General features: G+C 34.0%; 1 protein-coding gene across 1 annotated transcript in view; it reads left to right on the plus strand.

Moving 5' to 3' along the window:
• The window catches only part of LOC115451422 (zinc finger protein 395), a 53,990-nt gene extending 40,481 nt beyond the window's left edge, over positions 1 to 13,509 (plus strand). Inside the window, exons 5-8 of the mRNA XM_030179732.2 lie at positions 4,490 to 4,587; positions 6,397 to 6,555; positions 6,643 to 6,730; positions 6,848 to 13,509. Coding sequence (XP_030035592.2) covers positions 4,490 to 4,587; positions 6,397 to 6,555; positions 6,643 to 6,730; positions 6,848 to 7,009 — 507 coding nt within the window. The 3' untranslated portion in view covers positions 7,010 to 13,509. The remainder of the gene's footprint in view (positions 1 to 4,489; positions 4,588 to 6,396; positions 6,556 to 6,642; positions 6,731 to 6,847) is intronic.
• Positions 13,510 to 17,056: the final 3,547 nt, after the last annotated feature.

A 17,056-nucleotide genomic window follows, 5' to 3' on the forward strand; every position in this document is an offset into this window, starting at 1 on the left:
GAGAAGGTTATTTGTAAACATGCAACTCCTTGTATAAAGCATGTTTTGAAACACAGGCTTTCCAGTCAGCCACGTGACATCTGTATTCCTTTAGGCCGCTTTCATAAGCTCCTACGCGTAGACGTGTGAATACTCATATTACAGTGTCCCTGGATAATATTATTATATACTTAATTACATAAAATAAAATAATTGACTTCAAATCGACATTTTATTGCAATGATAAAAGATTTTTTTTTATTACGGGACAGCAATTTAGGAGTGTGGAACGTTATTTAGCACTGGCACACTTTGTCCTATGAACTGTATGATAATGGTAATCACCGAGCACACAACGCATAAAAGTACCGGTCGCTCGACGTCTTCCTCGTTCTAACGCTAGAAGGAGATAACACGAAAACATCTGACAGTGTTAGTGTGCGTGTGTACATGAGGAAGGTCAAACTGCCGCAACGGCATATCGTGTGCCTCCATGAGGAAAAAAGAGATGCAATGAAAACAAATCAATATCATCTCGTGGCTTCTGCCTTAGAACGAGATGGCGCAATAACAAACCGGCATTTTGTGCCGGTATGTCTTGCATTCACCTAGCATAAACGACTCTCGACTCTCGGACGAATAACTAGGGTGTGTTTTAGATTGTCATCAATTTATTTACAGGCTTAACCCAGAACTAAAACTTCTCGAAAACAATGACGCAATTTGTTGATCATTTCAATAGTTCTAATAAAGTCGAGTCATCCAACAAATATATTTACAAAATTTTTCATTGTGTAGGGTAAACTACAGATTTTTATATAAGTACATATAATAAAAAATACTTGACAGGTAGATACGTAAATACTACCTACATCTGTAGCAATGAATGTAATTAAACGGCATAGGGACATAAAACGCAAAGTACGTTCACCTCGTTAAATTAATGGTTTAGAATTAATTAAGGTAAATCATCCTAAGAATCCGATACAATAAGTTCGTTTACCGCAACTTCACAGGTGGATGGGCACACGCGTCTTTGTTTCACGTTTTATTTACGAGAACGAAGTAATGGATATCAATTTAATGCACGTTGCAATTTTACTGCTACATACAAATTACAGTACCTATGTATAACGTTCATGAAAAATAAAATTATAAACTTTATTTGTTATAATTTTATTTTTAATTAAAAGTACCTCTTTTACTAAACACGGTCAATTAACGCGATGTGCGTTGGTCGGAAGACAGTTCTCCGACACTAACATGGATAAATTTCTTGGCAGACCTCATTTGTAATTAAGACTTGAGATAAGTATTATAATTTACGGGTCAAAACTAATCGAAGATATCTTATTTGTTTAAGTCAGTTTAACGTTTTAGACTATCTTAAATACCTTACCGTATTTATTATCATAAATGGGGTTAAGACGGGATAGGTTAATCGACTAGAAAATATAAATTAACAATAAACAGACATAAAATTTTCTACATAGACAATGATAAATAAATATGGCACGTGAGTAAATCTGACAAAAACATGATCACGAAATGCACCACGTGAAGTGAAATATTGGTAGTGTTCTGAATGTGTTTCAGTTCCACAATTACTTTGACAAGGTTGTGTTGACTGGCACGTGCAATGTCCCCCTGCGCAGTGCGCTCGTATTCACCGCCCCAAACATATGTATTTTAATCACAAAGCTACGTTATAATTTCTTAAACAATGTAGAATATTACGAATGTTTTATCTGAGTGCATTCATGGCAATTCTAGCCTCTCTGGTGATCCTAGTATACAGCATAAAATTATTTCAACTAACAAACACTCTCAATCCCAAAATTACTTGAAAATTTTAACATATCATATAATTATAGCAATAAAAATCGTGTTAATTGTATTATGTCCATTTCGTATCGTGTATTTACATAGTAATTCATCCCTGTATAGATAATATAGAAACTGTCTAAATCTCTGTATGACATTAACTTATATTTTAAATCTCGTATGAACTATCAATATCTAAGTTTCTAATAAAAAAATCTACCAAAGTAAGTTTTGGTTTATGAATTCCTGTTGTTCCCTGTTTCCTAAACGAATTGAATCTAAATTGGGTTCCTGAAACCTTCAAAACTATTTGATTGTATGTGGCTACTATATAAAACAGTAGCTATTGCCGAATATAAACCCAGCCATTTTAGAATTACCAAATGCCAGACGAATGCAGTATTCTCTAAACAGCATATCGCTAACAGTGCCAACCGCATTGCACACATGCATGATCCTCGCCACGTGTAAGAGTCGTTACACAACACCTACACACCCACACTGCGATATGACTGTACTTCGTGCATCGTGCCCCTGTGCATTTTATCTCACTACGTTGGGATCATTTTGTAAGAGTCTTCTTTAATAATTAAATTAATTTACTAACATATTTCAATTAATCATGTTTTGGATGTTCTATATCTTAATTTGTCTAAATGTCTATTTTAGCAACAACTTTGGCACTTCCAAACGGTCGCCATGAGAGTTGTCACCATCAGGAGACCCAATTGCATTGGGTCTTGTTCATTGGCCTTTGACTAAGTTCTAAAATATATAAGTAAATAACCTACTATAACTACCTACCAATTTTTTTGATTCGGGTCTCTGGATGTTTCCTACAATTATGATACTCTAAAGATAATCCTGTAAATCTTCTACTCTCAGGTTAATCGCTGTATAAGGAATATTCAGCTTATTATGCAGACTTTCATAAATAATATTTATAATGATATTCAAGCTAACCGAGGGAGTAAAATTGATGTAGAACATTAAATTCATAGGTGTAGTTTTGGTTACAAATTACGAAAACAAAAATAAACACGCTTTTATCCCCTTAAAGGCAGGCAGAGCACCCACTTTTACGCAAAGTGTGTTATGCCCCACGATATTCTAGGGGACAACCTATTGCCATATCGGGCAAGAATTCCACACTCTGGGCTGATACTGAGCAGAAAAATCTAATTACACTTTGCCTGACCCGGCATTTGAAATCCAGAACCTTAGAGCGATGTCGTACTGTACCCACTTACAAATTACAAATAATGTATATGATTTTAGCAAACTAACTATAATCACATCTTATTGTTAGATAGTGAAAATATAAGTAGGTCCTTAGTTGTAGGTATTTATAATCTTTATTAAGCAACTACTGCTATTGTGTTACAAATTAGCTGGGATGAAATAACAAAAACAAGGGAAATTTGTAGTTGGTACGAGTGCCAGTCGACTGCAGTTGTCCTCAACCAAGACAAAAGATCGCAACCTTCGTAGACCACCCTTGGCCGTGGTACTGCGACCTAGTTCGCGACCTTTCGACAATCAGCTCCTCCTCCCGTGCCCGCCCTCGCGCCCCCGCGCCCCACGCTCTCGCACTCCCGCGCCCTCACGCCTCAGCGACCCCCACTCTCCACCACCTCATTTCCTAGTGACCTGACCTACTTCTAAATTGCACTTGATACAGCTAGTTTACAGTACCTAATATTTTTACTTGTGCATGCAGAAGAAAGCGGTTAACCCACGTTTTTATTTACCATCGCCTTGTCGTCGTTCTGAGAATTTACAAGTTGAAAACGATATTAATAGGTTACGAGCAATATTATTACCGCCATACTCTAAATATGAAGTGATTAGTCATTATTATTGATCACATGAATCTTGTTATATTTAGCACTAAACAGCATAGCAACTAAATGATAAACCACCGAAGTACGTAACGGAACACGGGTGGCCGAAATAATGTGGCATTGGACAGAAGGTCGATGCAGAAACTTTGGCAAGCCACGCCAACCGCGGCCCCGCGCGCTTGCCCTTGCCTCACTTCGTTCGCTCTCCTTATAATCAACTAAAACCAATGGCATCTACCGGCTCTACACTCTACAGTGCGATGAAACTACCATTACGATATCTTTTTAGTATGCTTTTTATTTGATTAATATATATAATGCAATGTTCTTAAATGTTATAAACAATTATAATTAATACATATTACATTAGTACTTTTTATTGCAATAAACTATATTATCTCTTTTATAAACAATAAGAAGTAACAAACTAGAGCTTGTTTTTGTTGAATCATCATCGTACAAGCATTGACAATGACTAATATGTCGGTATTAGATGCTCATTAAATTATTATTTTTTTAATATTTCCTCAACATTATTCATTTACAAGACAAAAGTGTTAATACTACTGGGACATCTATGGAGTGGTGCGGACGAGCCGCGTTGTGCTCCGACACAGCGTTAGAAGGCTCGCATAGAAACACAACAGCAAGGTCAGAATGCGACCTAGAAGCGCTTCCGTCTCTACATCGTTACGCGTTTTATTCTTAAAGTATTGTCTAAACAGCAGAAATGCAACCTGTCCTTGATAGCATTGTAATATTTTGTCCAAACTCAAACTCTTTACGGCGCATATTTGTTCAAGTGTAAGATATACCTGTAATTGTATCCTCTATTGTTTCAGGTGAACAGCGTAGTTTATGAATGCACCTGGAGGGGCTGCCGATACACTACCAACACATGTTCCGCCATCGAAGCTCATATCAGACAAACACATTTGGGGTGAGTAACAGCAAAAATTGTCCAAGAACTCGTATGTAGGATAAAAATTCTTTTCATTATAAAATATGCTAAATACGATAAGAGATAAGAGGACTTCCTCGTTTGGTTACTATGCAAGTATTTTCATTTATTTCTAGGCATTGTGTAATCAACTGATATATATTTCCATTAGCCATCAGTATTACGAGTACATGAATAATATAAAAGCCCTAACGCAGTGGTCACGCGTGTCCTGGTCACGTGTTCCTAGATGCATGCACGTGTAGCGCAGTAATTGCGCAATGTCAACAAGCCAGCTGGCAAGGTTGCACTCCACAACGCATTGCAAACAGCTCTTTCCGTGCATCGTGATTTGCAGTATCTGTGCGCTGTAGAATCTTGCTTATCTATATTATAAATGCTGTAGTTCATAATGCAATTGTGTATCATAACGTCAACGAAACTAGCCACCGATTAATAAGAAGTTATTTGCATTAAATGTGTCGAGGTGTCTGTCCTATTATTTTGTTATATATACCATATGTTAATATAATACATCAACATAACAGATCATGATCCAGAACGACCTATCCAACTACATCCCTATTTTATTTTATTTTTAACAGACTTAAAAATAGAGCTGTTATCTATTCATCGTATTATTTTTTAGGTTACGCGATCAATTTGTACCGTGGTCCGATCTAAGTGACTCTTTTTGTATTGGTTTAGTATAGCCTCAATATATTAAAAATATTGTTGTTTGATATTAATAAAATGTTTGATATTCATTATACAAAATAAAATACGACGAGAATAATTCCTTTTGTATTGATTAGATGATTTGAGATCCGCATCCAAAAAAACTAAAATCCAAAAAAAATAAGAACTTTATATACGGATTAATAAGACATTTTTAAATTTGCAGCCAACTTGCAATGTCACGGATACACAGCCCACGTATAATCGGACTATACATTAGATATATTATTATGTTATATTACGTACTTATCATCATAAACAATATTAAACGAATCAAATATGACAATGTTTTGTTCTGAACCCAAATTATAAATTAGATCAGTATACTAAATGTGAAATTCCATAGAAACAACAACCAGCATCTAATCACAATTAAATTTCTTGTGACCTTTGAACTAAACATAGGTATCGCGAATAGTGGCCCACAAGTAACGAATGACTGAAAGGCCGGCCCTTGGCAACCCGGAAATCGCGCGGCTTCGCGACAAGGTTACCTTCACCGCCCGCCACCCGCAGTCCGCCTTGCCGTGGTTTACGTAACCTGTACCCCCTTCCTCCTTGCCCCAACACTTCTATACACACACACACACACACACATATGATTATATCAATGACATATACATGTTTACTAAAGAATACTTGTTTGTGTCATGTTTCTCAATTAATAACTATCTAATCATCTCAAGTCCACAAGCGTTTATATTAAGAAATAAATGCTTAGGTCCTTATCGAATTATTGACAAGGTTAAAAAAATGTTTCATGGTTTTGCTAACAATGCCGCGTAAGACAAAATATTGCATGGTCTTAAAAGGAAAAAGTAATATTCATGACTTGAGGACTATCTTGCTCTAACGGTTTATATAAATGTCGTTCACAACTATAATTTTTTTTATTTAATAATTCCTATAATTTTGGAAAATCTTTGTATTTATGTAAATGAGACAATCTTTTATAATTGTAAAAGCTCTACAAGAATGACTGCGGCTATGGCAGCGTAGGATCAATTTTGAACCCAATTCGTTTGGATTTATTTTTCGTTCTAATTTTATACTTTAATTATTTCATTTCAGGCCAAAGAAAGAAGGCGACAGTGACCGCGAAGAAGAGTTTTATTACACGGAACGTGAAGTAGTAGCTCCTGCCCCGCCGCCCACGCTCTCCCACCGAGACATGTGCCGCCCGCCGCACGAGGACCCGGAGTACCAGCGGCAGCTCGTCGGTTCTTACAGGTACTGCATCACGACTACCATGCAACTAAATATGTAATTATAAATCACAGGTGAATATTACTTAACCAATAATAATTTGCTTTTCAGACAAGGACTGCTCTCTACTATGCAGAATGGGTCAGCGAGGCCTATAAGCATTCCTGTGACGCATTCCTGGTCTACCACACACTCGCCGGTATGTGTCTAGCCTTAAGATGTAGCATAGGCTGCCAAGACTCGCCAATGCTAATCATACACGTAATATGTACAATAAACAGTATTGGGCATGTTAAAACCAGCTTCTATATTGCAGAAGCACATGCGTCTAACGGCGGCCGGCGGCTCGCCGGGCAGTCCCGGGCGGCGACCACGCTCAGACAACAAGAAGTGTCGCAAAGTGTACGGCATGGACCAACGTGACCTGTGGTGTACTCAGTGCAAGTGGAAGAAGGCGTGCACACGCTTTGGAGACTAGCGCGCGCGCCGCTCGCTCGCGTACACGCGCGCTGTGCATCTCAAATGAACGCTGCATCATCAGTAACTTAATAACTAAACGTTATACAATACGCGGACTGAATTTTATAAAACATTCGCATTGTGCGAGAACTATTCCGTGTGCGGGTCGTAAACGTAGACATAAGAGAGTATATTAAGACGAGAGGTTTTTATTTAATATAAGCGAGTGGTGAGTAAATATGTTATATGTATATAATATATTATGTGAAATTTAACGGAGACATATTTTTGCTCTTAACTGTAATCGTATTTTGACTGCATATGGACATTGCCCACGTATTTTTGTAGCGCAGTGGATTCGCCTTTACGACATGCATATTGCATGTGAAGTTCATGTGTCGCTCTCAATCGGAGACTGTCAATATTAGTAAGTAAGCGTAAAAATAAGTTTAGACTGACCACTGGCGGTGTGAAAACTCTTGTTGTCTCACAATTGCAAAGAAAACTCTCTAACCTGTAGAGTCAGTTTTTTAAAGTTATGTTAATAACTATGCGAAGTCCAAACCTATTTACTTATAAACTGCACAGTACTAATAGGTGACTTGAATACGTAAATGTAGTATAAGTAGTTTATATGTATATATCTATAATCTCCGCAAAATATATTGCCATAACCACCACACAGTCATAAATTAAACAGTTAAAAGTCAATTCTATAATTATTTTTTCTAAATTGTTTTTTAATCAGGATACAATACTTATTTACAAATCATAAATCGATCAAACACTCATATTTATATGCAAAAAGCTTATTCCGTCCACATTTTCGAATGTGCTTAGTGTAATAGGGTAGTATGGAACAAGTTTTCACACCGCCATCAACTTGTATGACTTGCGTCATACTACAATAAATTAATTCGATTTGGCATACACTAGGTGTACCACTCGAAAATAATTCGGTGAAGTTTATCACTGGACATACACTGTATATCGACTGAATTACTAGTTAATGATAATAAAAGAAAACCACATAATATATGAATTAGTCTTATAAGTTATCTCAGATTCGACAAAAAGACTACAAAATATGTTAGATTTAAAAAAAATATGAACATATCCGTGTCGTATACAATGGCGGTCCTGTGACGAAAAGTGAGACAATACTCAATGACGACGATTGCGCACCGCACGCTGTCAGCACTGGTCACCAGCGGCGACGTGCCGGCGCCCGCCCGGCGTCCTCACTGTCTACGCGGGGCATCGGTCAGCGGAGGCTAGCAGTTACAACTTGGAGGTAACGCATATTATACGAAATTATCCACAATACATATAAACGCAGATATACGTTATCTACAAAGCTTTCAAACCGCCATTAATAAGACCTGTGAGTAAGTTTTGAGTTGATGATGAAACGAATTTGTCATCGTGTCATATAATGGTAAATCATAGGGTGGCCTCCAAAACACGAAGCGATCGATCAAGACAGAAAGGAGTGTGATAAAAGGAACGTGAAGCTAAGGGAGAGCTGAAGTGATGGGCGTAGGTGATTGCAAACTGCAATATTATATTTTAAGTATTATTTGTTAATCTATAATTTGTAAATATATAATATATATAGTGAATTATATAAAATATATTATCTATGTATTTAAAATTAAAAGCAATGTTCGGATGTGTACATAAAGATATAATTATGAGAATATTATTATTGTTACTTAATGTGATTGTTTTAATCGAAACTTTTGTACGATAATATTAAAGGGAGTTTATAAACGTAGGGTAATTACGTCGTAATAAATTGGAATAAACACGTTTAAGTTTCGCATTGACCATCACAACGCGGTGTTTTTGATCCGATAGTTACCAGGCTTGTTGTTCAAATAAAATTTATAGTCTATCTGTACAATATACTAAATATTTCATAAGTTTGCCATTATATTTGAAACCCGAACTATAAAATATTAAACAGCAATTATAATAAAATCTACTATTTACCTCCTATAACGACGATGGGATTTATCCAAAAGTCCAATATTCCTTTTACGTTTTATGATACAATGTGCCAATTGACTAACTGTTCGCCGCCACAGTCCCAAATATACGGTCGAAACTTTTTTAATACATATTTGTTACGTGTAACAAGCGGCAAACCTCAAAGCCGTAAATGTACCCACAAACTCACTTTGTCACATCAGTTTTGCGGTGCTGATAACGTTTGACAAAATTAACGCACATTACGAATGTCTGTGTTCTACTCATGTGCCTGTACAAATATAATATAATAAATACTCAATCTCGTGATGTACTCGTACACAGGGTGTAACTGGATATTCGCCATCACATTAACGAGGCCAAGTAGATCTGATTAATTAGAAACAATTATTTACATAGAGCATAATATTCACAGGCACGAAAAAGTAGTTCACGTATCTCTTGCCAGTTTTATTTGTCAGGTGCTATGACCACCTTACGATTTGCATCCGCAATCGTAGCATACATTTATAGCGTACCTGTAAATTTTACCAAATATACGTTTTCATTGCAATAATGGTTGTGATAATACATCATGAAGTTGTCATTGAAAATTACATTTTGAAACTATTCATTCAGCGCTCCATGAACCAAATGATTACTATAGTTAATTAAAAATCAACTCAGCTAGCGATTTGACAACTGCCATATTGTAAGGATCTAGATGTAACTGCGACTTAGATTTATAGTGTACCTAGATGTTAGTTATATTATGTTAAGTTGAAGTCATAATAATAGTATTTAATAATGTTAGGTACAATCAGATTGTATTATTGTGTATTCCTGATAACGTACCGTTCGCCTTTCGATGCGGAAACCAGCGTATACATATGATCCTTGTCTTCTTATTTAAGGTGTGAAGCCCCAGCCCATTCTAATTTCAATATTCAGTTCTATTTGAGTCGTTTATGGAGGTGACATGCTACAGAACACATTTTAACTGTTTAAAAATACCTTGTAGAGGCATATATCGTCAAAATATAACTTACAGCTTGTGCTAGAAAAACAACAAATTGATCTCACAAAGTAGATATTATAAAAAAACGTCAAGTTTAGTCTCGAACAACTGAGAAATAATGATTAATACAGACGAATCTCTTCGGCAGCAGATCGGTCTGAAACAAACAGAATATCAAATAATTTCTGTTTACTCCATTTAGAGGTAATGTGCTGCCGGGGTAATAAATTTGCTTTAATCATTAACCCTCATAGTTATAATTTCCAATTTATGTTTAATTACAGAAAACAGCTCACATTCTGTTCTAAACATCACTCAATATGGTACTCTTAATTTGCATAATAATGATTTAAAATATTTTGTTATTTTCACTAAACTTGATAAGTAGATAATTTTGAACAGCTATAAAACATGTGATAGGTAGGTACCTGAACCGGAAGTTAATCTTTTAGGAATTCAGTAGTATCCAGAAACGCCACAGACTAAGCTTCACTCCAGGCATGCTTCGAAACTTCATAATAACACACCCACATAAATACAACACCGATCTCAATTTTATATTTGAAGCTATTAGTAAATAAATTTACACAGAGGTTTTTTCTTATTTTATGTAACTTATATTAGGTTATAGTAGTGTAGAGATTTTTAGGTAAAGACACTTTATTTTTATTATCTTAATAACTTTGTAGATATTTTAAGTAAATTACTAATTTATTTAACTAAATTTTGCTCAATTTTTATATGCACTCAACACCAAAGTCATAATACTAAACATAATCTACATATCAGTACAAAAAGCATAATAGCAACCGGCGTGAGACATCAGTTGGTTGACTGATCATTGCTTACGTTTATTGTGTTGTATATGTTTCTTCCGAATTAAAATTTATGCAGCATTATGTATATATTACTGGGATCTATGATCTACCCATGAAGCAGCATTCAAATAGATTTACTGACTCTTCGCGCAGTAGTGTTAGCGCGATCTGGCACTGACCGCTAGTCGAGCTCTAAGTCTTAATTCTTATAAAAGGGTCCGATGTTGACGTCAACTGAATTTCATGCGTATCGACCTCTTACATAAAATATTGTATGTATTTAATTTAAGGCTATCGAAGAGCAATGCTTATATAGGTTTATATAAGTTTTCCACGTTTTATTTAGTTCAATTCTGATAAATGCATATTTTCGTCGTACTTACGTGCATATTTCTAAGTATGTAATTAGTTAAATATTTTTACTTTAGTTATACCTACTTTATTTCTTTCTGTTACTGTTTATTTTTCATATACCAAATTGCACATTCTACTCTAATGAATGTGATACATATTTCCGGAATGGTTGGTTTTATTCTACATGGTAAATCGCAGTCCGGAAGCACTAAATGATAGGATAGAAAACTCACTGGAGGAAGGAGTAGGTACAAAGTGTTATTGTTTGGCTAAATACCCAGATTTCTCAAAAGTATAGTAAAGTACAATACATTGTAATGTGAAATAATTGGATATGTAAGTGATAGCATAATTTTTCTCAAGCGACTGGAGATTTAGATATGCATTACGATTAATTATGAAAATGTTAAATATCTTTCCTTCTCTGCGATCACATGTTGTGTAGTTTGTAATGTTTGCTTCCGTACCTACAATACTACTGTATTATATTGACCGCGCATGTAAATATTATATTATGGTCCATAATGGTTAGGTTACTGTCAGAGTTGAAGTGCACATACCATCTTAAATAGTTATCCCATGTAATGATATATACGTAAACAATTTTAAATTTATGAATAAATAACATAATTAATAAATATTATATCCAAATGATATCCCTTATAGTTGATTAGCGTAATTTTTACTTAAACATGTATAAAGCCATTGAAGAATATAAGGGCACTTTAGTCCATTATGGTTTAAGTACTACCTGCGTTAAATACTGTTTCATAATATGTGTAATCATATTCTTCTTAACTACTGCATTCACTTGAAAATTGCTTTATCGTGTTTCGAAATAATAAGTGAAGTAAACAACGATGCTAACATAAAGCGACGTTTGAATTCATGTGGGCAATTATGTATCTATATTTAATGAAAATATGTCTCCCGTTTCGTAGTACCTATAAAATATTATGTACCAACTTACCAATGTAAGCTCTTTATTATGTTATAATTTATTTACAGGATCAAGATTGCCAAACCCTTTAAATTATAGGTAATTGTTGTCCAACACTGAGCGTGGCGGAAACCAATTTATTTACAAAACGAAGTTACAAATACGGTCATTTTAATTCAGTATTTTTTACTAATTTACCTATTTGTTTAATTTTGAATTTAAATTAAAGATACATTATTTTAGATCTACTAAATTTAAAATAATGTTGTGCTTTGTTTTCTGTTCCACGGTCAGTGTAAATTTATTTTAATTCTAAATAAGGATTTATTTTATGTAATAAACAAATAATTTTATATACGATCCCTATCTGTAATTATTATACTTACACAGGCATATACCTATTCTGTTATACTTGTTTAAGATGATTTCGCGTTCTTTATGTCTTGTGCGTTATTTTCTTATCCTGACTTATACTATGTGAAGTAACTGTAACGTTATGAGAAATATCATCTGAGTATTGTATTAGAGCCGGATAATTATCGATAATGTCGATTAATATGGTTACCAGTAGTGTTAAGGCTGCAATATGAATGATCAAAATATTATGTTAATTATCGGTCGTATAGTTGTCTAGGTATATCGAATATTTTCTTTTAAGTTGTCAATATCACAGCAGTTTTTGAGAAAACTGTCAGCATATACCTATTATGTTTTTTTAAATAGATAATGAAATTATTTCTTTAACATTATTCCTTATAATATATATACATATGTAATAAAATACAGGTGAGCTGTTAAAATAAATAAAATTAATAGTTCAAGATCGCTGGCAGTTATTCTATTGTGATATTAATAATTGTATTTATTTTATCTAAATTATCATTTACGGCTACGGCATTGAATGTGAGCGAGTTATATTATAATCAAGTTGTCTAAGTTAGACAATATTATGATGTTCTAATATGAAATTGTATGTAACGTGAAAGGTCCATAATGTGTTCTAAATGTGTATTTGATTTAAACGGAGTATAGATATTACATTTTATCAATGACATGTTTTTGTGCAGATGTAAAAAGATAAAACACAAATCGTAATAAACCCATGAGAAATATGAAACAGCAAAATTGTTTATGATCATCACAAAACAAACAGCCTTGTAGCATTGAGCTCTCTATAGTGTACGGACTATTATGTGTTGCATTTCATAGCGAACGAAATTTGTCTGTGAAGCCTAAGTGTGTACTATCTTCCTACTGAATAAAATACTGTTACAGTATAAAATCTTTATGAGAAAAAATGTTATTATTTTATTACGTGCTACTTCAAGTAGACTATTTGCCTGAAATATTATACCTCAATAAGTTTAGTATGAATTTTGTGTGTCTTAAAAAAATATATTTCGATTATTAGAAATGCAGTCACATTATTATTTATCCAAACCTAATCTCGACGATTTATGTATATTTTTAAACCGTTGACCCCTTATCAATGGATAATTACAATAATTAAGTACCATTACAAAGTATATTTCATGCACCTTATCCTTACTCCTCCATAAACCATAACATCGGTTATCGGTACCATTGGTACATACTTATCAGATATTATACCTATCGCACCCGATCATAGGTCTATGAAAAATAAACCAGGATGCGTCAAATACCTATATTATGGTCGCTTCAATGGATGCCCGCAATAGGCCATATCCGGAGGTATTGAAGAACAGCTCTGTTTTACTTTTTTTTAATCAGAAAAGTTTTATAACGGACATAAATATATGACCTATATATAATATGTATGGTATTGATATGAAATAATAGACCTAAATGAAATGCGTACTTACCTCAATTACAACCGGAGATATTGAAAAAACTACGAAAACACATGAAATGGGTTTGGGTGTAACTAGAGAACAGGAAAAGTTATAATATGATTGCTAATGCTTTACATTTTTTATAAACATACATTATACAAAGATCTTTCATAAAAAAATAAATAAACAAATCTTCGTCAAAGTCATAGATTTCATGTTTTTTTTAATATATTGAATAATTTCCTCGCTTCAAAAAGTTTCTGATTTTAAATAATATAAAAAACAGCCATTTCATAAAAAACGTCTCCACTAAAAACTTCTATTCAACAGAAACTGACCTACGCAGACGGAACTGTAGGTAAAAGCTAGCTTTGCTATATAGTTTGTTAACGTAATTGTATGCACATGCTACATATTTATAAAAAATCTTCTCTGAGTCGGAATTCAAATAGGCTAAATGACAAAGAAACGAAAGAAACTTTCAATCCACGGGCCTGGTCACTGAAAGATCCATTCTGTCATAAAAGCATAGGCCTATGTAGTGTCTTAAGTTACAGTATCATACAAAAACGCGCCTTTTATCTCCGAGTGCAGAAGCACAACTAGTGCACCTTCTTTACATCATTCTTATTCCTTCCATGATGTGATTAGGAGCGAGTTTATCTCCATACCCGGCACAATTCACAAAATCTCAATATATATTACCCGACCCGGGGATCGTAGTCGATACCTACGTAGGACAGCCGTAACGATATACAACTACGCCACAGAGGAAGTGAACTCACAGATTTAGCTTGTGTCTTCAATGGTAAGTCTTGAAGAATTTATACGTCATAATATACAACGTAAAAAAAAGTCTTGTCGCTTAACATTAGAACAGAACAGCTTACACACTTCGTCACTCTCGTACATAAAAATACCTCCACAAGCTCGCCGTTATTAAACATGTGCCAAATAGGTACCTACTATGGCTACTTTAAATTGTTAAATAAAATTAAGAGATTTACATATTACCTACTATACCTTTCTTCCTGATTAGAGTTGCATACCTACCGAAAGATTAAAACTTGATATCAATTTTAGAACGTGGGTCATACTTAGCCCAGTCATTCTTCGAATGACAGTTTATTAGGTAAGTACTTAATAATATTTTACCCCTTATTACGTTCTGATGTAGGATCGACGCAGACTTATTAAAAAGCATGGTGCAGAAAGAATTTAGACCAGTACTTTTCTACTAGTGGAACCGCTAGGCTAAGACTGCTGGTTCGGGTCCGTGAAACTCTGCGTGAATTAAACCTAGACGATCATAACGCAGACAACCGGTCAGTGTCGAAGTGAGCGGGTATTCAGTTTGTATCAAAAATAATTAAGTGGAAGTTTTATTAAACATTTCATATTATGATTAAGTATTTACCCAGCTAATATTTGAAATAGGTACGTCATATCTAAATGTTTTTATGTGTTTGAAACCATCCCTCTACTTTGGTTTATTTCTTTTTAATTTCAAATAATGAACGAACGGCCAAAAAAGATGTTTGTAATTACTTTATTTAATTGTTGGAAATCTTGGAATAAAGTTGAATTTTGCTGTTTTTCCTAAATTTTGCTTATCCTAGGTGGTTTATCTTTCTTTATAACATCGAGTTGAATAGTGAAATTTGAGAATATTTCTAAATTTACGAAGGATGTGACTCGATAATCCGTTGTTCAGAATCTAAATTAAGTATGTTTCTGAATTTAGAATAGCATTTCGGGTATACAAGCCCGGCCTCTCCGTTATAAACATAGGTAGGTATTTATTGTATATAAAAACAGAAAAATATAGTGATTTCTTATGTTTACGCGAATGTAAGCCATTGAAATTAAACAAATTTTCAGGATTCTATTGCGGTTTTTTGTATTTTATTTAAATTAAATAAAATTAGTGTAATTTCAGAAAAATATAGTTTATATTGTAACTATTATCAAATCATATTAAATTGTATATTATCCCGTAACCAACTTTTCTAACATATTTTTTCCAAATTCCAAAACTTATTTTCTCCTGTGATATTTTTTCCTAACTTTACTTATAACACAAGTAAAAGAATTCAAAGAAAAAAACGCTGCATGCGTTCGGCTTGACGGGAGTTTTAGTTACTATTCTAGTTTATTGGTCTCTGTTTACTATGTAATAAAATAAAAATAATATTTACGTCGAGCATCCCTTTTCTTTTTTCTGACCAATAGTATAATTTTTTAGGATAAATCATAATTTTGTTTATATAAATTCACAGACATAACTTTGGCACTATGAGCTATCATAATCCAAGTTTTTCCCCACTTCTACCCTGCACAATTTAGGCCGGATTGTCCGACAGTTACTGTCATTCGATGAATCAATTTTTTTATAAGGTTTATAAAGTTTTAGCCGATGCATTTTTAAAGAAATCAATCTAAAATGGCAGTTGGTACTTATGTTGACAGATAGTACAATTGGCATATATATTTTCAGGTCCAAGACTTTTTTTTTATTACCTAATAATATTTAATTAGCATTCAATCATAAAATGATTATTAATATTGCTTTTTACTAATTTATGAATACTGCCTATGAGACGGTCCTTCATCAAGATCATCAAATAGTAGGGGTTCACTCCTCACATTTCTTCATTTTCAACTTACACAAAACTCAACAACAATAACAAACAAGTAGCAATGGATAAATAATAGAAAGTTATAATAAATTCATAACAAAAATCACTGAGCGCCTCAAGACAGCGTCAAAGTAAATCAAGACAGATTATTTTTCTGTCTACGGTACGCGCGTGAGTGAGTATAGACGGCACTAGTGTACAAGCGAGAGAACATGATAAATGCCACCATTTTAGATTCGTTTCTTTAATGAACCAGGTTATCAGTGTTGCCAGAAGGTTACATTTCTTACATTTTTCGTTACTTTTGACCCCCTCGCGTAACATGTAAGTAATTTTTATATTTAAGGCAATTTTCGTAACTTTTGAGAACAACAAGATTTGTAATACAAAATTTTTATTGTAAACAGTTTACCAACGCATTTCAATTCAAGGCATCCAATTTGAACGCATCTAAAACTGGCGGGTCTAAAAGTAATTCACTCCATATCACACTCAGAGATTGCTCACCATGC

Source organism: Manduca sexta, chromosome 28, assembly GCF_014839805.1.
Source record: "Manduca sexta isolate Smith_Timp_Sample1 chromosome 28, JHU_Msex_v1.0, whole genome shotgun sequence".
NCBI classification, from domain to species: Eukaryota; Metazoa; Arthropoda; class Insecta; order Lepidoptera; family Sphingidae; genus Manduca; species Manduca sexta.